Here is a 24,712-nt window from a genome sequence, read left to right on the forward strand (position 1 = left end):
TTTGATATGCTATATTTAAAGAACTGATGTTGGCACCAGCTTGATGGGAAAAAGTCATTTCCAATGTGGTAGGAGATTTATCTAGAATTGCATTAACATCCTAATTAAACACGAGAAATTTTCTAGGGCACAGGGAAACTTGGATTTATTTGGTGATAGTTGGATGGTTTTCCTGAAGTTGCAGTTTGAAATAACCTTTCAAAGCCTAAACTCATCTTTGTAGAAAGGGACTTGTAAGTGAACAAGAAGCATTTTCTGCTTTTTTGCTAACTATATCTAACCTACATAATTTTCTGTTCAATAGTTAATGTTGTTTTTTGTTTTTTTAATAAAGGTGAGAAGTAACATTGGCTCTGTAAATGTTCTTGGTTTGGGGCAAGACGTTGAATAATTTGTGATGATTGGATGGACAACATGGAATTCCTACACTTCATTCATATTCCCCAAACGGTATTTAAAATTCAAAAATTGAAGTGCATATCTGGGCTCCCTTCCTTTCCGTAGCCCCGTTTCCCCTTGACTCGTAATAAGCCCGTAGGGGGTCATGCCCCTACTGTACGGTATATATAAAAACAACATATACCGAGGTTTGGAGGGCTCTGGCCGGAAAGGGGACGTGGGGTGCCGCTTCGTCCGATGATGTGTTCACGGAGGGTGACGTGGCTGCCCACAAATCCGAACTAAAGGTTAATCGCTCCTGTAAAAATGTTCCAAATCTTCGGCTCTTCTTCCGGCTTCTCTTAGCCAATCACCGGGTAATCTCCCCGGTGGGTCAACAAGGCAGTGTCTCCCCCTGCCTGGGTTGACGGCAACTTTTGAAAGGGCTGTTTTGCCTTTTTAAAGTTGCAAAAATAATTCTACTATGCAGAGAATTGTCAATAAAATTGTTTTTAGAAAATATTTTTTGCAAAACTTATTTCTTTCATTGTTCTGTGTTCACACATTACATCCATCAACTTTTTTTTTATTTAGCTTGCTCAATTCACCTTTATTGTTTTTGCCACCTTTGATGGTACGCATTGTTTCCATAGGTTTATCGTTTATCTGTAAGTATGCAATTAACATTTATTACACTCTTTGAATTCTTCAACTTAGATTCAAGTAACAACATGTAATGCCTGGATATTTTCTGAAGTAATTTTGTATTTTATTTTACTCGTATGGGAACCGATCCCCAGACATTCAGCGTGCAACGCCGATGCTCTAACATTGAGCCACGAGATATATCTAACATTTCGTATTATCACATATACTATGTTATCGTCTAGGCTGTTTGTGCAGTCTTGCACAACTATATGTTTATCTTTCTACAAATTTCATAAGGTCCATAGCTCTGTGGTAGAACCTTTAGCTGAGATACCTGTTACCTTGGGTTCAATCCTCAGTAGATGTATATAATTGAAGTAGAATAAATGTAGAAAAGAATATTGCAGCATTGCATTTCAATTTTATTCCTAGTGTAAATGTAAGTCCGTGGAAGCAAGGACAATAAAAACGATTTAACACTATTTACTTTTGTAATAATTACTTATCTATACATTAGCTGACATGGGGATTGAACCACAGACTAATTGTGTCGCAAGCCAGCATGCTACTTTTATGCCACATCTGCTCTTATTAATATCACTTAGGATTGTGATACCTATACAGATATGCGATTCACATTAGCTTATTATTGAATCCACATTAGTTGTTAATAAGTTCGTGGTTGGAATAATGGTATAGCGTGTGGTTGTCACGCTAGAATACTAAGGTTCGATCCCCATATCAGCTAATGTATAGCTAAATAATTAATACAACAGTAAATAGTGTAAAATCGTTTTTATTATCCCTCCTTCCACCCACATATCCACCACTTTTACGTACATTTCATAACACAGTACACAACATACAATACATACACAAATACACTTAAAACTAACCCGTTGGCTGCCACGCCACCTATCTACAATAGCTACTGTCGCTATCAAAGGGATAGCGACCAAGGGGGCCGGGTGGGCCGGGCTGAGACGACGATAAGACCTTTACGGAAATGCACATCCCAGGTCTACATCGCCGTCTCGATCAAGGGATTCCCTGTGGTGCATTGCCTTTGGGGCCATTCGGCCAATCTTGGGCAGTGGCGCTGCTCCACCCCATGGCAGATAGACCATGGAGCAGAACAGCGCGGCCCGTCCCTGTCAAGCTACAAAAAAAAGGGGATCAAAGTGGGTGGGTGGCAGCCAACGGGTTAACTTGCAAGACATAATACAACATAAAACAAAACACAACCATACCGCGAAGACGAGGCGACCATGAGGTGACGAAGAGGCGATAACGGAGGCGAAGACGGCATGGCCACGAGGCGAAGTCGGGACGACGGGCGAGGCGAAGTCGGGACGACGGGCGAGGCGAAGTCGGGACGACGGGCGAGGCGAAGTCGGGACGACGGGCGAGGCGAAGTCGGGACGACGGGCGAGGCGAAGTCGGGACGACGGGCGAGGCGAAGTCGGGACGACGGGCGAGGCGAAGTCGGGACGACGGGCGAGGTGAAGTCGGGACGACGGGCGAGGCGAAGTCGGGACGACGGGCGAGGCGAAGTCGGGACGACGGGCGAGGCGAAGTCGGGACGACGGGCGAGGCGAAGTCGGGACGACGGGCGAGGCGAACGACGGGCGAGGCGAAGTCGGGACGACGGGCGAGGCGAAGTCGGGACGACGGGCGAGGCGAAGTCGGGACGACGGGCGAGGCGAAGTCGGGACGACGGGCGAGGCGAAGTCGGGACGACGGGCGAGGCGAAGTCGGGACGACGGGCGAGGCGAAGTCGGTACGACGGGCGATGCAAAGTCGGTACGACGGGCGATGCAAAGTCGGGACGACGGGCGATGCAAAGTCGGGACGACGGGCGAAGCGAAGACGGGACGACGGCCGAAACGAAGACGGGATGACGGGCGAGGTGACGACGGGCGTGGCGAAGACGAAGAAGGCTTTGTTCTAAATCGTAAAAGTAAAGAAAAAGAACTAGTTAGTGGGAAATATAAGATTGTTGTTGTAACCAAACGTTGAAGGCAATTTGACTTACTTCTGCTGTCCGATGGCTAGAAAGACTGTAGGGCCAGCAAATAGGCAGCAGACGGCCAAGAGTTGGCAATTCTATGGTTGAATGTTCAATTTAAATAAAAAAGCAAACTATATGAGGCACAAGAGAAATTTAAAATATCAGTAGAAATTGTGTTGAGGTACATGTATGTGTCCGTTGGTAGGCTAAGTAGAGATTACAACTGCCAAAATGACTGTCATTACAGTTGACACTGCAACGAAGATGAATATGGTGCACCACTCAGATCACGATTGACAGGAGACCATGAGTGGTTAAAGAGTAGAAGAACGATATTATGGTATTCCTACCCATAGGATTTGCATCTTTGGTGACGTTCCTCAACTGGAAGTATTCTTTACAAATGAAGTTTCATGAGCTAAACCTTAAAAGCAAATCCGTCAATGAGATTCTGATAACAAAACACTAGTCTTATACCTCTCAATGAGCACTGGTATAGTTTGAAGTATGCAACGTAGTAGGTTGCTAATAGTTTTTTGGTTTGACAGCTGGCATACAAGATATGTACCATAAACACCAAGCATTCTGTGGGCTTCACTTCCAAAACACACTCAGGGATGAAAACGAACAGAAGCACCATTAGATTTTCTTGACTTTTCCATTGGAATATGACATATTTAACAGAAACTTTCGAACACAGCTTTCACCGCTCCCATATAGTCAGCAAGTAAATAGTGGCACAGCAGCGTCATCTTGTTTTCCAATTAACAACCGAAAAATTCATCAAAATTGAAAATCTTGCTTTTTTGAGACGGGAACTGCACTGATGTGAACTCTTTAAACATACTTTTAGAGCGTGAATCCCCACCCACCCCCATATTGGCTACTACCATTTCAATTTTAACAAATACAGCGACCGAAACCACGAACGGCATTTTAAAAATATAGCGATTTAACATGTTTTTGAGCCCGATTTTTTCACTGTCTTTTATTTATTTATCCAAAAACCTAGATATTTCTAGGAAAATACATGATTTGGGTTCACAGTTCAACAAGGATGCTGATTGCGCTTCACACACATCTAGAAATTTCGCAAGTTGACGTATCTCTGGATTGTTAGCTAGTCAACACCTGTATGGTAATACACTTCTTTTTTTGAACAGCTGCAATGTATTTCGGTTATAAGTTCCACGGCAAAATTTCTCCATTGAGACAAGCTCGCCAATTGTGCGCTATCTTGTGCCTATTTTCAATTAAATGGATACGCCGTCACTTTACTGCTCGGAAGAGCTCACTTTGGCCTGGAATATTGTTTTGAATAGTGTAATTAGTATACATTGCATACATTAGATTGAATCAATTACTTTTTGGCATACGTTCTTTAATTGTGTGAGGCTGCCAAATCGTCGACGGGCGGTTTCTAAAGGAGGAAATCAGCTATGAGCTTGCGGATTCATCAATAAATGCAAAACTATTAAAAAATTATGAAGATAGCCTGAAACCAAATTGTAAAGAAAATTTAATTTTAGTTTCCAGCACTTCGGTACAGGTATCATCGTCAACGTAGGCGCAGGTGATTTTTCCATGTTCATTGTATCAGGTCACCAACTTCTACTAGATGAGTCAAGAGGAAATGAGGTTAACGAACAGAAAATTAACCATACAATTCAACTGATAAGAATACCATGATGCGTGGAAGTAAAATACACCACATCACAACTGTTAAAACTGTCAGAACATTCACCACCCATGCAAAACATTTTCTGATTCATTAATGTTCATCACCTAGCCTATACCAAGAAAACCAAACACAATTAGTGCGGAAAATTTTGCTGATGAAGAGTTAACATACCTGACATTTACTGCAGACCAGCAATTCCTGATGGACTCCCACACAACATTCCAGATAAACAAAACAGTAGTATTTCATAAACAAACATCTTGCAATAGTGGTAAATATAATGCAGTAACTGGTAAATATAACATCTCAAATGAACAACAAATGTGAACGGAACCATTCGAAAATGAAGTAAACAATTTCAAACATGAATTTGCACAAAAAGGATTTTAACTAAAAAACTACTAGAGAACGAAGTTTTTCCTTCAACCTTTTCCTAATTTTAAAATCAATTCTAGAAACATAATTGTTAAGCAAATCTCACTGTGTACCTTTTTGTTGGTTGAATTTGGAAATGGCTTACTAGTTGGAATAAGTTTTTTTCTTTTACCCCAAATTTGCTTTCCGGGCAGCGCACTTCTAACCTTCTCTGCTGACCACAGTATCTGCATGACCCGCTGCAGAATTATCACAAGTGAAGAGGAAATCGGGTCACAGATACAAAGGGGCCCAGGTACCCGTTTATTTTCTTTAAATACCATAACGCGTGAAATAAACGAATCCGAAGAGCTTCGGTAATCGTTCCAACTACCATAATTTTTTTTCTGAATTCTTAATGTTTTGAAGTAGTAGTGGGCGCAGGCCGGCTTCTTCGAGTGATGTGATGTATTGAGGTACATCTTTTCCTGTAACCTAAAGCAAACCCAATAGATATTTTCAAATTATAAATACTGTTTCGAAAAATGCCTTACCTGGATTCGATGGAGAACAACTTTATCAAAATTGTTAAAGCGTTCCCCACAGACGATCCCACTTAAACAGTTCATTTTCATCGCATGTCACAGCTTCCGGAATATATTGTTCATGCGGCTTTCCGTTTTTCGTCAATTCACGAATAGATTCGTACAGCCTTTCGAGGTGTGGCCAACTTCATGACACTAGGGGTAAGACAATGAACACTGGAACATAAAATATTTTTTGTGAAGATACAATTGATGTTTACCTTGCAACACTTGCTGCCACCAATGACCCCTCCTTATGGAAAATCCCTTGCTACATGTCCCACTTCTTGGTTGGAAATGAACACTAAACTTTAGTAAAAGAAAACTAGATATGAGTCATATATTCACCTTGTGACACCTACATGCTCGACTCCCACCTCCTCCTTGTGGGCATTACATGGAAAAATGTCCTTTTCCAAACTGTTTAATAACTATGGATTAGACAGACTAGAATGTACTAACCGGAATAGTATTTTTATTTTTCTTACCTCATGGCAAGTACGACTTCCACCACCTAATCTTTCGAAGACAACAAAATTTGTCCAACTCAAAATTATTCAAACATTAGTATCAGCTATTAATTATTATCTATTAGCGTACCTTGAAAAGCGTTGAAAAATGAGAAAATTAAACGCCAAAAATGGCCAAAGCCACGAGGTCAAGAAGCAAAATCGAGCGAGGAAGGCAGACTGCACGCGCTAAGCCAATCTAGAAATATGCCTGAAAAAAAAAACTGCCTGATGGACCACGGTTTAAGGCGCCTCTTGTGGACGCAAAGGTCATTACGAGAAATTTTATCCGCCACAAATTAAATGCTTTTTAAACAAGTTCAAAGTAATCTTCCAAATCAAGATTTAACTTTTAAAAAAAGAAAAAAAGCGTAATACTTGGGGAAACACACTTTAATTTCTTGCTCCTTTCCTTTAGTTTCTTCCAAAATGGAGTATGATGATTTTTCGTTAACTAAATTAACTAGAAATGTGACCTGTAGACGGCAATAGCAGTAAAACAAAAAAAAGGCCAATATTTTTTATTTTTAATTTGGGTAAAACGGATTGCCATATTAACATTTCAACTAGACTCTGTTTTTAAAAGCAAAACTATAAGTTTATGGCAATCCGTTTTACCCCCCCCCCCCCCCCCCCCAAAAAAAAAAAAAAAATATCGGCCTTTTTTTTCTATTTCACTACTATCGCCATCTAACGGTGGGTAGCAGTAAAACAGAAAGTAAGGCCTTTTTTTGGTGGGGGGGGGGGGGGAGGGAGGTTTGCCACGGATTGCCATACATTGCAGCAGACTTACCCATTCGCCAACCCAAGTGTGTATATGTCTTTCTTTGACAATTATTTTATTTTGCTACTATGTTTGGTAAACTGCAATTATGCTCAATATTTTTGTCTTTGCATTTTAGGTCTACTCTTAGATGATCTCTACCTGATCCTGTGTTCTAAAGTGATCTGCTTTCACAGCTACATTTCTGTGTTCTTTTCCGTTGGTCTATGGTTCTGAATTGAGGCTGGTATATCTATTATGCTAGTCATTAAGTACTATAGGGAAAAGAATAACTGAAGTTGATTGAGATCTATTCTGATGCTCCTGACATCCATCTCAACAGGTTTTTATTTGCTTTTCAACATCCCTTTCAAAGTGGTACATCTGGCTTTGATTAATATTACCATAAAGACTGCCGAAAATGGGTGTGGTACGAAAACCCAGAAATGGCATGAGTTCAACATCAAACATGGATTAGGTACTTCTCGGTTGTTTGTCTATCGAAAAAGTATTTTTAATGCTATTATTTTGCATTCACAGAATTTTGGCGGGGATCAAGTCAAGTCTGGAAGTGTTACAGGATGAAGAGTCTGCCTGTAGTTGAAAAAACACTGAGAGTGCATTACCGTTAGGGTATGAGGTAAAGTAATAGAGTAATGCAAATTGTCTAATGAGAAGTATCATCCTGTGTTAATGAATTCAGTACAACAGCAATCCTTTATAGTTCTGTCACAGCTAGAAGCCTCAAATAATTCTGCTTCTCTGGCTATAGAACAACTTGTCCTTTACATTCAGAGTGTTGGTGAAACTGGGTACTTAAATGGCCCTAAAGATGTTTCACTTTGCTGCCGTTGCAGTGATGAACATCATACATGGACTCTTTAGGTATGAAAGGAATTTTCTTCAAATAATTTTGAATTTATGACGAAGCATTTCTCCTCCTTTTTGCCAACCATGTCTAATCTACAAAAAAAATATTTATCCAATAGGAAAGGATTTTCAAGTACTGGGAACACAACTATCAACAATGCAACATTCTACGGGTGCTAGTTTATCATTCAAGAGCCTTATACAATGATGTTAATCTGCAATTTGTATGTCCTCTCTCAAGCTTCCACCAGAAGTTGAATCTACGAGTCATGTAAGTTACATGAGCAACAATTGATATGCTTTATGGTGTTGTTTTTCTTTTCTCAATATAGGTTAATAGTAACATTGGATCTGAAAAGATTCTTGGTTGGGGAAAGACACTGAATAAATTGTAATGATTGGATCGATGACATGACATTTCTATACTTCGTTCGGATTCCCCAGACGGTATTTGATATTTAAAAAATTGAAGTGTATATCTGGGCTCCCTTCCTTTCCGTAGCCCCGTTTCCCCTTGACTCATAATAAGCCCGTAGGGGGTCATGCCCCTACTGTACGGTATATTTAAAAACAACATATACCGAGGTTTGGAGGGCTCTGGCCGGAAAGGGGACGTGGGGGTCCGCTTAGTCCGATGATGTGTTCACGGAGGGCGACGTGGCTACCCGCAAATCCGAACTAAAGGTTAATCGCTCCTGTAAAAATGTTCCATATCTTCGGCTCTTCTTCCGGCTTCTCTTAGCCAATCACCGGGTAATCTCCCCGGTGGGTCAACAAGGCAGTGTCTCCCCCTGCCTGGGTTGACGGCAACTTTTGAAAGGGCTATTGTGCCTTTTTAAAGTTGCCAAAATTATTGTAATGTGCAGAGTAATGTCAATACAATTTATTTATTTTTTTAAACAAAAATAGCAAAACTTGTGTTTTTAACTTGTGTGGTTTAACCTATGTGGTTTTTTTTCCTTGCTTTTTTTTTCCACACATGTAGCCACAATGTATGTATTATCCTTGGTTATTGATACATACCTGAGAGCCTTATTTGTTTAGATTGAGCTTTCAATTTTGATTCATTGGGGAATCGAACCCTGGTTGTTCGGCATACCGCGCCGAAGCTCTAACAATGAGCCATGAATCTTTTGATGTCTAGTTGGCTTTTTTCTTGTCACTTACGGACTTACGTTTACACTTAGAATAAAATTGAAATGTAATGCTGTAATATTCTTATGTGCAATTATTCTGCTTTAATTTTCTAAATTAACTGAGGTTTGAACCCAGTGTAACAGGTATCGGAGCTGAACGCTCTACCACAGAGCTATGGACCTCAAGAAACTAATAGACAGGAAAACATATAGTTGTGCAAGACTGCACAAACAGCCTAGACGATAACATAGTATATGGGATAATAAGAAAATTTATATATAACTCGTGTCTCAATGTTAGAGCATCGGCGTTGCACGCTGAATGTCTGGGGATCGGTTCCCATGCGAGTAAAATAAATACAAACAAATACAAAATTACTTTAGAAAATATCTAGGCATTTCACGAATCTAAATTGAAGAATTTAAAGAGTGTGAATATAATAATTGAATATTTACAGATAAACGATAAACCAATGGAAACAATGCTTACCATCAAAGGTGGCAAAAACAATAAATGTGAACTGAGCAAGCCAAATGAAAAAAAGGTTGATAAATGTAATGTGTGAACACAGCGAACACAGACAATGAAAGAAACAAATTTTGAAAAAAATATTTTATAAAAAAAATTTTATTGACAATTCTCTTCACATTATAAATATTTTTTGCAACTTTAAAAAGGCACAATAGCCCTTTCAAAAGTTGCCGTCAACCCAGGCAGGGGGAGACACTGCCTTGTTGACCCACCGGGGAGATTACCCGGTGATTGGCTAAGAGAAGCCGGAAGAAGAGCCGAAGATATGGAACATTTTTACTGGAGCGATTAACCTTTAGTTCGGATTTGTGGGTTGCCACCTCGCCCTCCGTGAACACATCATCGGACTAAGCGGACCCCCACGTCCCCTTTCCGGCCAGAGCCCTCCAAACCTCGGTATATGTTATTTTTAAATATACCGTACAGTAGGGGCATGACCCCCTACGGGCTTATTACGAGTCAAGGGGAAACGGGGCTACGGAAAGGAAGGGAGCCCAGATATACACTTCAACTTTTTTAAAATTTAATACCGTTATAAAGGAGAACGTGAATAAGTATGGAAATTCCATGTAGTGTATCCAATCATTATACTTTATTCCGGACATTGCCCCAAACAAGGAACCTTTTCAGTATGTAGGAGTTAACCTTCCTCAACTCCGTTTCGTTGTAGAGAAAGTTGCCCTTTAGAAAAACAATTCAAGAATTAAATGAACACGTATTTTTTGCTACGACTTTTCAAATTTTACCCAAAATGTTACCTTAAGCTTTTGTCATATGGAATTGTCTGAACCTATGAAAGCGTATGGAAGTGGCTTCCTTTCATCACTGCCCTTGCTGCATTCTACAAGACAAGATCTTCCAGATGGAATTGGAATCGGCCGCTTTTTTTTAAACTTAAAACACTAATTACATATCATCTACATATTCCCGCTGATGAGCAGATATTCTTAATTACGATTGCTGCAGTGATTTTGCCGAAATCGGACGCTATTGAGCTGTTCTTCCGATTAAGCCGAAATCATCGGTGAGATACATCGAGGAAGAAGCAGGAGCTCCAGAAAGCCCAACCTTATTGAAAATGTAAGCATTAATATTTCTGACAAAAAATTAAGCCTGTTATAGCTTTCCATTTCTGATAAGAGGCATTCCCAGTATGATCATAATCCTTCCCTATTGAATGAAAATGTGTTACATAATTATACATAATTAGAAAAATACTTAATTTTTACTTACAAATTCATTTGTAAAAAGATGACTCTGGTTTTGAAAGGTTAATGCATAAACCTTAAGCCAATCCTGGAATAGTTAAAAGATTAATTTCGACATTTTAAATTGAAATAAATTTAAAAACATGTTCCAAATTTTTCTTCACAAAACTTTGCATCGTTTACCGTTGCCTTAATAACTTGTCACCCTCTAAAAGCAAATAATACCTGGGCAGTTTACTTGTATCATGGATATTGATGACAGCTCGGCTAACAGTTGGTAAACCCTGAAGCAGGATGCAAGTTGAAAAGCAGTTATAGCTACAGAAATTGTAACGTACTTTTATAACGACCCTAGGCAATTGTTCCTTAAGGAACTTTATCACATGACACATTGACGATTTTGCAGATAGGACGGGCTTAACAATCATTCTTGTTTCACTGATGACTTTCATGAAGGCTGGTTTTATTTTTAGTTTACACGTACAGGGGCTGAAAACTAAAAAAAAAATAATAATAAATAAAAAACTTTAAAAGAAAATTAGTTCAATTTGTAAATCAGAAAATCATTAATTTACCTCTATTGGATAGAATTTGCATCCACTTTTAGTTTCAGCAAGCGGATTCGGTTCATGTCTAATGTAATCACCAAGAACATGCATCAGGCAAATATACTTCCTCGAAATAAACCATCACCTTAAAAGGACAACAGTGAAAAACTACGGGAAAATATTTTTCTAAATTTAATTCTCCAAGCATAGTTTTTCCTATCCTTCCTTTTACTCGTCGGGCATATTCCGGTTCGTTATCAATTAGTTGGGTGGAGATAACAGGTGCCTTTGAGGCGTTAATGATTTCCTCAATCCTGAAGATTGTCAGGAAACAAAGAGGTGATTATTAATTTCGATAGCTTAAAAAAAAATCCTTTCTTACCTAGGAATTCCCTGTGTGATGTTCATCGATGCCACATCAGAGACGTGAAAAGTTTTAAATGTCTTTTGATGTCCGGTTCGCCAATGCTATGCGCGCAAAGGGCTATAAACGTATGCTACTGTATCAGATTTGATTTAGCAACTTCTCTCTAGAAAATTCACAGAACTCTACTAGTTGACCAAGTACTGGCGCTCCAAGTGTTTTTCTACAGTTAATAGTGGCCGACCTTCCATCTTATAACGCTCCCGTACCTTACGGATACGTCTGACTTGATCCTCCACAAAAATTCTGGGAATATAAAAAAAAAGCATTAAAAATACTTTGTCGATTTTTAAAAGTATTGTGTTACATAAGTTCAAATTTGAAGGTGACCCCAAGTGATTTGAAGGCATTCTTCTCCATAATAGTATAAAAGCTTGTTGTAATTCAACATGATCTTCATCTGCATAAGGAGAAGCTGCTTTGATGTGATCAAGAGCCCCTTAAAAATCCACAGGCCAATCTTTGGCTTCCATCTAGATGAGGTCAAACCACAGCCCCATAAACAAACTGTAACTAAAAATCTGTTTCTCTGACCAAACGGCAGCAGGTATTAGTATACATGGAGGCGGAAGCTTGATGACCATATTTACCTCCTCAGCTGCAAGAAAAATATTAACGAAATTTGCCAACTGTATAATATTAAGTACAATAAGTACCTGAAAGCATTCATGCCTAGGAAATTACCTAGGAATTCGTGATTCCACATTATCCATAGGATCTTCATCGCCATAAGGAAAGTTTGTTTCAATGTGATCAAAAGCTCTTTGAAACTCCACAACACTATATGTGTCTTCAATGGAGGTGGGATCCCAACCATCACCTCCCTACATAAAAACTGAATGATTTCACCGACAGTGAGTATTGTATTGGCAACAAAGAACTCCCAGGACTTAAAATGGCGACGTTGCATGTACCTTCGAAAAAACGTAATGTTTTCATTGCTTGGTCACTAATTGTAAAGGTCGAAAGTGTATCCAGCCTCGGCAGTTTTTACGGCAGTATCCACCAAACCCTCACGTCCAGCCCCCGTCCTCTTCGGCTTGGTCACGAATTCCAGAAAGTTCTACTGAAGCAGTAGCACTTTAAGAGATATATCAATATGAGCACATAATACGATAACATCATGAGAATCCATGCTTGAAGTGTGGCCTTTTCCTGTTTCACGATGACGGATTTTACCTGTTCTCCATCAAATCTGCACCATCTCTTTCGCTCGTACAATCTGCACACTGTCACTGTATTGGGCACACCAGGTGGCAAGGGTGTCCGTCGTAAAGGACTGTAAATTAAAAAAAAAAAAAACTCCGAAAATAAAACGGCTTCTACGTTTTATTTTCATAGATTTCTATGCATTTAATATATATATACATATTAAATTTCAATTCGATTAACTATTATATTTTTACAGTATATTTATCACTTTTGTAATTTCCAATCATGACTTACTGTCATTTTCGTCTGCACCAGCTTTTATTTTGAAAGTGATTTGTGATTTTCTCGTTCTATTTTTGGAGTCTCTGAAACGAAAGGTTAGGTGTTTTTGTTGAAGCTCTTTCATTTTAACTTTTTTGCGATGCTTTTGATTAAAAAACTTGGAAGTCCCATTGTGAAGACTACCAATTTGTGTTTGAAATGGAATGCGGTGTGTTCGACAAATCATTTGGTTAAAAGTTTCCATCCAGCTATAAGAAACGAATCTGTCATTAGCGATGAATCCATAAAGGCGCTCCGTAATTTTCGGGACATCCAGCAAGCACCAACCCCAGCATTAACATATGGAATTGCAGGACTTGTGCCCTTCACTGTGATTCCAGTTTACATGTTATCTTCAGGGGTATACATCCCGGAGATGGCCTTTACTTCAATGGCATATAGTGCTGTGATCTTGTCTTTCATCGGTGGTGTGCGATGGGGCTCAGCTGTTTCAAACCCTGAGGTTAGCACATTAAGAAAAACAAACAACAATATTAACTGACTTTACCCAATAACTTGGTTCCCAGATAATGAGTCCCAACTGGAAGAATTTCACAATATCTATCATCCCTTCAGTTATTGCCTGGATGGCACTGCTCGTTAGCAATCCTATTGGCAGCATACTGTCAATTACTGGATTTTCGTTTTGCCTTCTACAGGATATAACATCAAGCCAATTACCTTCTTGGTACAAATCTCTGAGAATTTTGCTTAGCACAATTGTAATTTGTGCTTTGCTTACCACTTTGATTTGTCGTTATGCCCTGCCTCTGGAGTCCAAAAATAGTGGCCCACTGTCAACCCCCCTAAACTGAAGCTGCAATGTAAAAAGCTCAGAATGATGTGCCTATATTACAACAAAAGAGCAGTAGAAAAATATGTGAATCGTTGTCGGACGATTTGGATCATTTGTATCGTAGTTTATGAATGCTTTTCTTCCTCTAGACCTCAGGTTGAATTCGTAGTGGGTGCGCTCCATGGCCTTTGCATTGATCACTGAGTTAATGGGAAGAAGGGGGAGGGTGAGGCGGAGGGAGAAGAAATGGTTTCCAATCCCTTATTGAATTACTTCATAAAGCTGACAGGAATCGATGCGTTCGGTTTTCAACCTCCCTGGTCGTTGACGTTTATTTCTCTTCGTCAGAACGCAGAAGCGATCGTAGGTTGTAAACAGTAATCTGTTTGTAAAATGGTGGTTAAGGCGAACGTTGGTTTAATCGTTTCTTTTCGGAACTTGACTAACGTTATAACAGGACCAAAAGCCGCCTTGTTTTATGGAATTTGGGGAGTTTTACCTTTCGTTGCTTTTCCGATTTATATGGGAATAACTGGTAAAAATATCCCACAACTCATTTATGCTAATTTGACATATGGTGGTGGCATTGTGTCTTTTCTGGGGGCTGTCAGATGGGGACTTGCAATTCCAAATTCTAAGGTAAGATTTGTGATGCTTCATTGTCATTTATATAAATTCTATCAATTTAAGTTTTAAACTAGGAAAAAACTCTCAAACCAAGTTTTCATACCCTTGGTTGGGCTGTAACTCCAGTTAGCGTTGCTTGGCTGGCTCTACTTACTTCTTCATATAATGGAAGTCTTATGATAATTGGAACTTTCCTTGCTTGTATTTTCCAAGATGCATATTCAGCTGAATATCCTGCATGGTACAAATCTTTCAGGATTATTTTCAGTTCATTTGCTGTTCTTTCTCTGGGAGCTAATTTGTTAATGTATCACTCAATTATGAACTAGTATCTTACCATAAGGTTGTGTTGATATAACCTGTCAGTAAAAAAATAAATACCTACCCATTACCAATACAACATGATAATAGTTTGCAAACTGAACTTTCAATTGAAGAATGTTTTTCGGTAAAAGAAACTCATGCACAGAAGTAAATAGTCATAACCAGACCTTCGGATACCTCAACTGTTTGTTTCTTTAGACAGAACCAGTAATGATTCCTAATAATTTATACAGACTAGAGAATGGACAACTATGACATCACGGAAAACTGTTTATCATTTGACAAATACTGTAGTGCAATAAGACTTGGGATAAATTTGATCTCGATCAATCGGAATTTGCTCGATTAGTACCTATAAAACACTGGAAAAATTCAAATTGCACGAAAACTTCATTTAAAAATTAGTTACCTTGTCGAAAACGAGTCATTGACGCCAGCATTCGAATCATATACGATGCAGGTATAGTTATCGTGTCCCTTGTCTCTTCCAACATACGCGCGTTACGGATCACCAACTGATAACAAACAAACAAAAATTACTGCGATATGCTATTACAGTAAGGGTATACGAAGAAATCAAACCTCTTCAATATTTATGTTATTTTCTGGACCAGACGACGGAGCCCACAGTTTGATGTCGTAGTCAATACCAGATGTGGCTAACATGGGTTCGTGTGGATGGGGCCGAACTCGGTTAACAACACGGGTATCTGCTTGCAGAACTGAGACAATTGCACCGGTTTGGCGATTCCAGATAAAAACATGGCCACAGTCGGATCCCGACATCACGTGGCACCTCCCCCAAAATGAAGCTTCATTGATGGCGGTTCTTTTTAACGAACAAAACCTCGAAATTACGTTAGAATTAGTAGAATTGGCAAAAACACACACTTTACCGAGAATTTCTATGTCCCTCATATTTCATCTTCGCAATCGGTTGGTAAAGCATATCACTATTGGGAGAGGTATCTTCTTCCTCCTGAGCATCCATGATCTCATCACAACCAGCAGGTTCCCTACAATAATTCTTCAAATTATTTATACATGAACAAGCAACTTTTATAAATAGGCACCTTGGAAGAGAAAAACCACTTGAACTTTGTTCGGAATCTTGACGGTTTCTAAAATGAGGAAACGTTTCACTTCTTTCTTCCGAAAAATTGATAGAACTGTCTTCAGCGTTGCTTTCCATGTTTTCTAGCTGATTCTCTGGAAGATTCTCAGATCTACCAAGAGACTCGTATGTGACAAAATCGATTTCGTCTCTGCTATTCGTTTCACCGCGAACACTGGAAGTGTTGGGAGGAGCATTAGCTTCTGCAATCAGAAAAGGAGGCTCCTCTGTTGGATTTTCAAAGGGGCTTGGGGGAGAAGTGACACTTGGAGAATTGAGGCTTGTCATGGATCTCAAAACATCTGCCATACGTTGCATAAACCCTTCGTGAACAGTCGGGCGGGCCTGTCCTATATCTGAGCGGCAAAAACCCATTATTTACACATAGGATTCGGTAGTACATAAATATGGTTTTACCCGGGGCAGTTCTATTCATTCCAGCGGAAGGCCCAGTATCTGACCAATCACCACGCAAACGAACGCGTTTAAAACTGTGACCCTGACGGGCACGGCGGCGAGAAGGAGAATTGGTGTCGGGATTTCCGCTAAACTGCTCTTCCAATTCACACTTGGGAATACTTAAAGGTAAATACGAGGCAGGGTCCTAGGTAAATATTAAAAAATATGGTAAACGTTGATGTAAAGTTATTGGGTTGGGATTTAGCTAGAAACCTTGACGTCAAACAGGTAGACACCTTCGCCCGAGAAGCTTGCTAAGACTTGATCACCTTCTGGGCTAAACTGGACGGAAGTAGTTCGATATGAATGACCCGCGAATGAGGCCACTTTCATGCTAGACACGATCGATTGGGTGGGTGAAGTTAATGAACCAGTGCTTAGTTTCCGACGGTCCATTACGTAAACTTGGCTATCGGATGTTCCAATTACAAATTCGTGTGGTAGGACGGGATTAATGGCGGCTGACGACAATGGCGATTGACAGATGAACAGTATGTTCTGGAATAGGATTTTGGGAAAGCTATAATTTCAAGAATTCAAATATAAAAAACATCGTACCTCCTTGCAACGAGTTGTCGTGCAATTTCTCGAAGCCCTTAAATCAAACCATCTAGCTGTTCCATCTTCTCCGACACTTAAGAAAGTGTTTGGTTCACTTTCTACAGTAACAACTTCGTAGACTGGGCCATGATGGCACTTGAATGTACCTTGCAGGCTGCTGTTTCCATTTTCTAGATCTAGAATCAAAATTCCATTAAAACTAATTTGTCTTAAGTTTGATGTCGTGCACTTGAAAAAGAAACAAAAATACTACCAGAAACCATAATGACACCATCACCCGAACAGGAAACTGCCTGTCTATCTCCGGACTGTGGTAAAAACTTTGCACTCATTATGTTAGTTTTGTGTAGACTTTTGACTTCATTTATCACCTGTCATGAACCAGTGTAGTGAACAGATTTGTATTTTTAAATGTTTGCCTTATTAATTTAAGTTATTTTAATTTAAAGATACTTACATGACCATCAATCCATCGAGTCACAGCTAGTTTTCTGTCATCTGAACCTGAAAGAATTAAATCTCCTGACAGATTCCACTGTATAGTATTGACACATCCTGGCAAGAGTAAGCAAAATTAAGTAAAATAATTGCTTTTCAAGTTGTGAAGCTTCTTTACCGGCGTGTACTGCAAGAATTTTGAACTTCGACAAATGGCGAATAGTCCATTGGCTGTCTGTAAGCAACAGCGAAGGGTATACGACAATAAAAAGATACCTTGAAACTGTTGTTTCATCAATTCATGGACGATTTACGTCTCATCCACATACCTGTTACTGCTCGATGGAGATCAAGGCGCGTATCCAGATTAAACTGGGCGCTTAATATCGACCTAAACATGGTCGTACTCTAACCCAAAATTAAGAATACATAACGGTATCAACTTGCGAGATGTGACTCGACGTTTGGTTGATATCAGCTGGTAAGTCAGACAACCTTAGCAGACGAAAAATACGATGTTGTTTTTTATTTTTTTCTAAATGGGGTCCCAAAGCATAGTGATTCATGCCATTAAATGCAAAGACAAAAGACAAAAAAATGCCCAGGGATTTGAAAACTTGCATTTTTATAGTTGGTAGAGTTTGTGAAAGACTGAGATCAAACGTCCTTTGCATATTCTGTTACAGCCTCTTAAGGATTTTTCTGGCTATGAATAAATAAAACAGTTGAAAATCAGCGAAGAATAAAGTGTATTGCAACGAAAACACAATAATGACCCGCCTAAAAATAAACCAATATATGGAGACTAGCACCTATTTACAGCAGTCAGCAGGTCTGCAAGTTTGTTCATGGTCTGATACATTTATTTATAAACAGATAAGCTCAAAATAAGGCACCATAACAGGTAACCTATAATGTGTGATGATAGACCTATTCAGTTTGTATTCAATGCAAATATCAAGATTAGAAGAGAAAAGAAAACGAGCTTTTCAAACTTACAGATTTGACCTAATATTTCAAAGAGAACAAAAGTATTTTCCTTTTTTCTTCTCACTGAAATGTCTCCAACAGATAAAAAAAACGAAAAATTTCTTTCTAAAGATTCACAAATAGCACAAAGGTACATAACGGGTAACAATAACATGGGTCACCTAAGTTGCAAAAGTCCCAAGTCAAATTAAGACTAAAGAAAATAGAACAATGCCTATCTAAACATTTGTCTTTGTAGAGCTGTGACATGAATCAATCTTGAATGTTGTCATGCAGATCTTGAATGCTTTTTCGCTACCAACACCAATTGGTTAAAGAGGAGGCAGCTGATGATGTAAAACCATTGTAAAAATAGAAACGCATTGGACCTGCAAAAACGTGATAGCCCTGTCCAACCATGTCAGGAGCGGCTAATTGTTTTTGAATGATCATATCCGCCCGTTGACCCCAAAAAGATCGCTCAGTCACGAAACAGAGTTGCTTGTTACGCAGAGTGAGACTGTTGCCTTTACGGCCAGAAACGCTACGGATGGAGTGCTGCGATCCTTCTTCCAAGTCGGAAATGGTGACGTCAAACACCACCGATACTGTTTCTGTTGGCTGCTGTGAGCGGCTACCGCTCCGGCTGCGGAAAGGCGACATATTATCCAAGCTGTATGAGCTGATGCTGCATACGGTAGGACTGGAGATAAGCAAATTATCTAATGCTCGAACGATTTGTTGAGTAGAAGGAGGTGATCCTGGTCGAGAAACTGGCTGCGATCTGCAGCAACTGTCGATGACGGGCGGACTGTTATCTTGTTGTTTGTGAGATATAGGTAATTCTTCTAAAATAAATTGAAGTTCGCGTTCCGCTCGACTATCCATCGAATCCTGTCGACTGATACAGCCGGAAGCAGCGCTCACGTCTTGTGACTTCATTTCCATTGATTCGGAATTCGGCGTACGCAGTGGCGATGGAAAGTCGCGAACAACATCTGGACCATCGGTGACATCATCGTTTTCTTCCTTCATTCCACGACAAGTTCTTTTGCCCGTTAGGTTATACGAAGATTGTCCGTCAGCGGTGGACAAAATCCCGCGAAACCAAAGTTCCTGCTCGTCGAAACAAATGTGAGCGTAGCCTTCGATTAATTCCGGCTTGGCAGCTACAGGTTTCTCCATTGCAAGTTGTTCCTTGAAAGAGCCAAAACTTCCAAAGCTCTGGCTTCGTCTTCTTCGGCTGTAAAGTAGAGACATTTTCGTCGTCCACCTGTCGACAATAAAACGAAAAAGAAAACACTAAAATATCCGCAAGGTTGTTCATTTTAGTTTTTTTTGTAATTTTTTTTTTTTCATATCCCATGGAGTTACATTTTTCCGCTAATCGATAAAAATAGATAGCAAGGAAAAAGGGACGACAGACGTCTGGAATCTCAATTGTGAAAACGTAGCCTTGAGCCGTGAGGAAAAGTGGACTCGACGTAAACATTGTGTAACCCAATGATAGGCAAAAGCTTGAATAAAATTGTCAATGGCTTCATTATTGGGTTTAATCTCCATGTTTTATTAAAATTTTTAAAAGAAGCGAAGGCCAAGCCATGTAGACTTTAAAATTGAAATAATCTTTCATGCAACATCACAGCGCCTTACCCAATACGGCAACAAGGTCACACTCACAAACACCGTCTACTGCCTACTTTTTCGTTTACTCTATTTTGAAAGCAAGTTTCCTTGCTTAGAAAACAATGTTAAAACGAACAAAGAGCCACTTTTGAAAACTGCCTTAATTGTTTACGCACAGATATGCCAACAAGGAATTTGTATATCGTTCTAGGGCTGCCAGTTCACGTCTGACCGTGTCATGTTGTTTGCACGCGGGACCCAACGTCGCCATACGTCCGCTATTGGCTAAATCGTCAATTGACACGCCCCCGCGATCAGGCCGTCTTCGTCCTTGAAGCTGTACTCCCAAGGAAGTAATTTGGCACAGACTAGTATCCTCTCTTCGTTCAAACGTTTTTCAAGGTCTGGTTGGAACGTTCGGTTTTAACTCGTTCCATGAAGTGGTCTCCTGCATATACAGCTTCTAATACTAGTGGCACTAGTGCAGCCGAACTCGGAGTGAACGGGAAAAAAACAACAAACAACTGAACATCGCAATGACCTCGTTGTGTTCGCCAAAGAATTTCGCCATTTACACGATGAGTGGCATGGCAACAATGCGTAAATTTATGCAACTGGCGCCGAAGAGCCAGACATAACAATATATAGTCATGAAAAGAGAGAGAGAAACCAAGCAAGCGTGTACAGCTTAATATATAGGATTTCACAATGGTACGCAACATTAGGGAAATAATTAAATACTGCTTTGTTAGCAACTGCACAACTACCCTATTTTATGACGATCACGAATACAAATAGTAAGACTTATAACTGATATTTTAGAAGAAAGATTTCTACTTTCGTACCTGAAATTAGTTGATGAACCAACTCGAGACTGAAATCACCCATCAAACACAAACAAACAGTCACGTTGTCCAAATATCTGGCCATAATGAGAGAGCTTTTGGGCAAGCATGTCGCGGAGAGTGGCGCCACGTAGTGGCCATTTGCACAACTCAATGTAATGTTTTCGAACAAAGCACTTTGTCTGGATAACAGTTCCACATCTGTGCACACATACGTGGTACGAAAAATAGAAATTTGGATTGTTATTTAGCTTTTAATGGTTTTTGGTGCTGCCTAGAGGTTTTACTAGAGGGCCCAAAATGAGAGAAATAACAAAGTAGCGTACACTGTACATTGTATACACGTAAAGAAAAGAGAGGGGAGAGAAAAAGGAAGTCAATGATAATAGAGCATAATCACGATAATCGTCGGCCCTCTACGAGACCGAAGGAGGGGGGCCACCACACAATCCAATATGAAAACTAGGTAAGCACGGTTGCTATATAGTATAAGCGATTTCTCGTTGTGCACAAACCAAAAATGAAATTAGAAAACAAAGAAGTCAAAGGAAAAACAAAATAAAAGTAGAAATACGAAATTTCATACACAATGACAAAGATGACGGTAAGGGCTTACGAGAGACTCATTTTCTTTCCCAAATCTGTTACAATGTCATGAAATCAATACAGCAACATGTTCGAAACACCGTGGGCTGCGTACTCAACGAAATTACATGATTGTGGCGCCGCACCATTCAACAAAGAGAAAGAAAAAAAAAACCAGTCTGATACTCTTACTACTTATAGCTGCGAGCCATTTCTTTTGAGATTGCATTTCATAATAATCAGTTGACTTGCTCGATACGATCACAGAGTTGCCTGAACACAAATTGTTTGCCATCAGAAATGAAATTTCCAAGAAAAAAACCGTTGGCGTGTCGGGGTTAGTGATAAAACAGGTGCCAACAAAAAAAGTCTGAACCTATTTTATTATTTTCGATCAATACAGCCATATTTGGCTGAAATGTTGCGCGTTCAATTATTAAGTGCACAATTGTTGTCACAACGTTCAATATGGCGCACGATGTGCTCAAGCCTAACCCGTTTTTCTTTTTCATTTTCTGTGAAACTCGAAAACTTTTCTCTCTGTCTCTCCCTCTTATGTCTTTTACATTGCTTCTTTATTTGTTTATTTACATTCTTTTTATGTATTTGCGGTGCATTGTATACTTTAAACTAAGCCTTCGCTTTAAAGAAATGTAATTTACAATGGATACCTAATTTATTATTACGAATGTTGGATCTAGAATAACTACTTTGACGTGACTAGCAGCCGTGTCATCAGGTAACCCTCTGGTGGAGAAAGGTGAATACTATTCTTTTTTTCTTACATGGGAACTAGGTAAAGTAAATGTGAAAAAGACGAGAGATATTTTTTTTTGGCGCCAATATAAAGAAACACCTTTGAAAAAAAAAAGAAAGCCTGGGGGCCTTTGGAAATAGTTTTTCTAACTTTTGTTTTTGGGACGGGGTGACAGTTAGCCTGGAACAGTTTAAAATGAATTTCCATTCAAAACTCAATAACGAAACATTTGATAATTCTGTAACCCCCAAAGAAAACGAAATGATAAAATTGCATAACAAATTAATCGGCTTACCATTCGAAATAAGATGGCAGACTCGTCGAGTTCGTTTGGGCCAAGCACCTCTGGCTGCACAGGCAAGCTAAAATGGTTTTCTGCGCCCGTGGCACTAACGATGCACAGCAAAACAAAATAAAAAGCCTAGTTTTCGCGACTTAGTCTTTTTTGTTGTTGTTTTGGGACGACGATAATAAATCAAATGAAAATGCCTACAACCATATGGGATGAAGCAATAATGATTTACTGAGCCCCCGCCAGAGCCTGGAAATGATCATTTGCTCCATCAGAGACTAGGTTTTTTTTGCTTTTTTTTTTCTTTGTAAAAAAAAAAAAAAAAAGAAAGACATGACCACGCAATTTCACCAATCCCCATTGGTTGTTTTGTAGTAAACTACATGTAATTTATCGATCGAAAGTAAAAGTTCGTTGGGAATTCGCGTGATCACGATTTATAATCGAGACAAGAAAATCTATACGATTTTCAGAAGCATATTAAGAAAGTCGTACATTCAATCGACTTGCAATAAATACAAATCCTTGAAACAAAGAAACATGGATACATCCTTTGTGAGTTTCCCTTCCACGAGTTGTAGTCATGGAAAATTGATCGAAACTTTAGATGGCAACGTCTTCTGGCATCACGGCGTTCTCTCTTTCCGGGCAGCTCATCCGTACGGAAGTGCACGTAAACAAGGTTATTTTTTTTTTCGTTGTTGTTGACGATTTCTTTTTCCAGCAAAGTCCATCGATTTCCGTCATTGAGGACTTTTTTTTTCTCCCTTTTACTTCCGTCGTCAGCTGTTGAATAAGCCAAGCAGACGACACCCACACAAAATATTTGTATTCTTTTGTCGTCTGCTTGCCAAGTTTCTTGGATCAATTCCAATGGGCGCTAACCATTCGTAAAAAATATTCATCGTAACAATTCGTTTATTGAATTGAATCAAGTAATCAACACACACAGGCAATATACCGATTTCAAAAAGTTCCTTGTTTCATGTTGGTGATACTGTATATGTAGAAAGACTTTTACATACATACACGATGAACATTAAAACAACAAATGAAGTTTTTTTTTGTTTTCTGCAAAAGAAAAGAGAGACACACCAAGGCATTTGGAACGAGTGAAAATGAAAAAAAAAAAAAAAAACAGCCCACGCATTCAGTTTGTGTTTTTAGTCTAATATAATAATTAAATGTGTTTTCGTTCCATGTGTTCAACACGATTGCCTTTCTAGAGACGGGAAAAAATTCACGATTTTTTCTTTCATCTCGAGAACAAAAGAAACAAGAAATCCAAATATGACATAATATGTATAGTAGTTTAGTATCATAGATAGTAATTATATAGCATTCTTTTTTGCAGTTTTTCTCTTGAATAATCAATAGTACACGATAACAATTTTTATGTGCGCCATCTCCCAGGTTGAAGGGAAAAAAAAGCTCCAGTGAAGCCGAAGAAAAACCAAATATACTTTAAAGAGAGATCGAAAAAAGAATTTTTTTTTGTTTGTTTTTCTTTTCAAATCCAATATTATGTGTGTGTGTGTGTGTGGCCTTCAAGTTTCACCGAGCAAAAACCCATTTCCTCATTTGACGTCGACGCTGTTTACATTTTTGACATTATTTCTTTAAACCACGAATTAAAAAGGGGGATAAAAGAGAAAAAAAAAAAAAAAAACTAAAAACATTATTGTATAACTTTGTACTTGGATTGGTTTCGAGTCGTGTGTGGAAGTCTCTCGGTCACGTTGCAAATTCCCCCTCAGGTAAGAGACAAAAAAGACCAATCTCCTGCAGGTCTCTCAATGCAATCTCCCTGAATTCAATTTTAATATGAACCCGTAAACCCAGAAAATAAAATTGGCTTGAGAATTCACGACATTTAAATTACCACCTAATTTTCTCCAAAAACTTCAAAGATCATATTTTTTTACTTGTTTTCCTTATTGGACCCGTCCAGCTTTTTCCTGTTCTGAAAGACTGTAATAAGAATCGAATCTTAAATACGTACGACAGTCTGTTGTTGTTGGGTCTTTCCAATATTTTGTCTTCGAATAATATTCTTAATTATATATATATATATTGTTTTTAGAGGAGTATACAAGCGAAATAATGTATAGAAAATAATAATATCGCGCCCACAAACGTGTGTGTCTGTGTGAGGATTGGGGAGCGATAAACGAAAAACACAACAAAGACCAAACAAAAA

At 39.1% G+C, this 24,712-nt stretch overlaps 4 protein-coding genes and 4 long non-coding RNA genes across 13 annotated transcripts; 3 read left to right on the forward strand and 5 right to left on the reverse strand.

The window, feature by feature from the left end:
* Positions 1-5,212: 5,212 nt before the first annotated feature.
* On the reverse strand, positions 5,213-6,359 carry LOC130695905 (uncharacterized). Of its 3 annotated transcripts, none has more exons than XR_009002495.2 (6): positions 6,257-6,359; positions 6,145-6,170; positions 6,005-6,076; positions 5,878-5,942; positions 5,627-5,812; positions 5,213-5,567 (listed from the first exon to the last, which is right to left on the reverse strand). It is a non-coding gene; the product is annotated as an uncharacterized LOC130695905 (long non-coding RNA). The 3 variants fall into 3 exon arrangements; XR_009002496.2 differs by having other exon boundaries at positions 6,145-6,175; positions 6,257-6,337; XR_009002497.2 differs by having other exon boundaries at positions 6,005-6,087; positions 6,145-6,175; positions 6,257-6,326.
* Positions 6,360-9,692: 3,333 nt separating this feature from the next.
* LOC130695909 (uncharacterized) lies at positions 9,693-11,839 on the reverse strand. The gene is made up of 6 exons (XR_009421927.1): positions 11,605-11,839; positions 11,250-11,536; positions 11,013-11,170; positions 10,700-10,958; positions 10,225-10,636; positions 9,693-10,147 (listed from the first exon to the last, which is right to left on the reverse strand). It is a non-coding gene; the product is annotated as an uncharacterized LOC130695909 (long non-coding RNA).
* A 469-nt stretch (positions 11,840-12,308) lies between these two features.
* On the reverse strand, positions 12,309-12,895 carry LOC130695910 (uncharacterized). The gene is made up of 3 exons (XR_009002504.1): positions 12,826-12,895; positions 12,561-12,709; positions 12,309-12,481 (listed from the first exon to the last, which is right to left on the reverse strand). It is a non-coding gene; the product is annotated as an uncharacterized LOC130695910 (long non-coding RNA).
* Positions 12,896-13,094: 199 nt separating this feature from the next.
* On the forward strand, positions 13,095-14,029 carry LOC130695896 (transmembrane protein 69-like). The gene is made up of 2 exons (XM_057518970.2): positions 13,095-13,582; positions 13,647-14,029. Exons 1-2 carry the CDS (start codon positions 13,220-13,222, stop codon positions 13,932-13,934), a joined length of 651 nt encoding a protein of 216 aa, XP_057374953.1. The 5' UTR covers positions 13,095-13,219; the 3' UTR covers positions 13,935-14,029.
* Positions 14,030-14,182: 153 nt separating this feature from the next.
* Positions 14,183-14,961, forward strand: LOC130695897 (transmembrane protein 69-like). The gene is made up of 2 exons (XM_057518971.2): positions 14,183-14,554; positions 14,617-14,961. The coding sequence occupies exons 1-2, from the start codon at positions 14,309-14,311 to the stop codon at positions 14,869-14,871; spliced, it is 501 nt and encodes a 166-aa protein (XP_057374954.1). The 5' UTR covers positions 14,183-14,308; the 3' UTR covers positions 14,872-14,961.
* Positions 14,962-15,077: 116 nt separating this feature from the next.
* Positions 15,078-17,918, reverse strand: LOC130695888 (DDB1- and CUL4-associated factor 6-like). 2 transcript variants are annotated; one of them, XM_057518954.1, is made up of 12 exons: positions 17,768-17,918; positions 17,617-17,673; positions 17,458-17,555; positions 17,254-17,371; positions 16,998-17,176; positions 16,653-16,937; positions 16,398-16,584; positions 15,940-16,336; positions 15,763-15,882; positions 15,449-15,695; positions 15,276-15,381; positions 15,078-15,218 (listed from the first exon to the last, which is right to left on the reverse strand). In XM_057518954.1, exons 1-12 carry the CDS (start codon positions 17,835-17,837, stop codon positions 15,193-15,195), a joined length of 1,890 nt encoding a protein of 629 aa, XP_057374937.1. In that variant the 5' UTR covers positions 17,838-17,918; the 3' UTR covers positions 15,078-15,192. The 2 variants fall into 2 exon arrangements, with proteins under 2 accessions (XP_057374937.1, XP_057374936.1); XM_057518953.1 differs by having other exon boundaries at positions 15,078-15,214; positions 15,272-15,381.
* A 252-nt stretch (positions 17,919-18,170) lies between these two features.
* On the reverse strand, positions 18,171-22,637 carry LOC130695895 (uncharacterized). Of its 3 annotated transcripts, XM_057518968.2 has the most exons (3): positions 22,516-22,637; positions 20,879-21,079; positions 18,171-19,680 (listed from the first exon to the last, which is right to left on the reverse strand). In XM_057518968.2, exon 3 carries the CDS (start codon positions 19,665-19,667, stop codon positions 18,723-18,725), a length of 945 nt encoding a protein of 314 aa, XP_057374951.1. In that variant the 5' UTR covers positions 19,668-19,680; positions 20,879-21,079; positions 22,516-22,637; the 3' UTR covers positions 18,171-18,722. The 3 variants fall into 3 exon arrangements, with proteins under 3 accessions (XP_057374951.1, XP_057374949.1, XP_057374950.1); XM_057518966.2 differs by lacking the exons at positions 20,879-21,079; positions 22,516-22,637 and adding an exon at positions 20,266-20,496; XM_057518967.1 differs by lacking the exons at positions 20,879-21,079; positions 22,516-22,637 and adding an exon at positions 20,061-20,259.
* On the forward strand, positions 20,955-21,344 carry LOC130695901 (uncharacterized). Its single transcript, XR_009002490.2, has 2 exons — positions 20,955-21,096; positions 21,157-21,344. It is a non-coding gene; the product is annotated as an uncharacterized LOC130695901 (long non-coding RNA).
* Positions 22,638-24,712: the final 2,075 nt, after the last annotated feature.

The sequence above is a fragment of the Daphnia carinata genome, chromosome 10, assembly GCF_022539665.2.
Source record: "Daphnia carinata strain CSIRO-1 chromosome 10, CSIRO_AGI_Dcar_HiC_V3, whole genome shotgun sequence".
NCBI lineage: Eukaryota > Metazoa > Arthropoda > Branchiopoda > Diplostraca > Daphniidae > Daphnia > Daphnia carinata.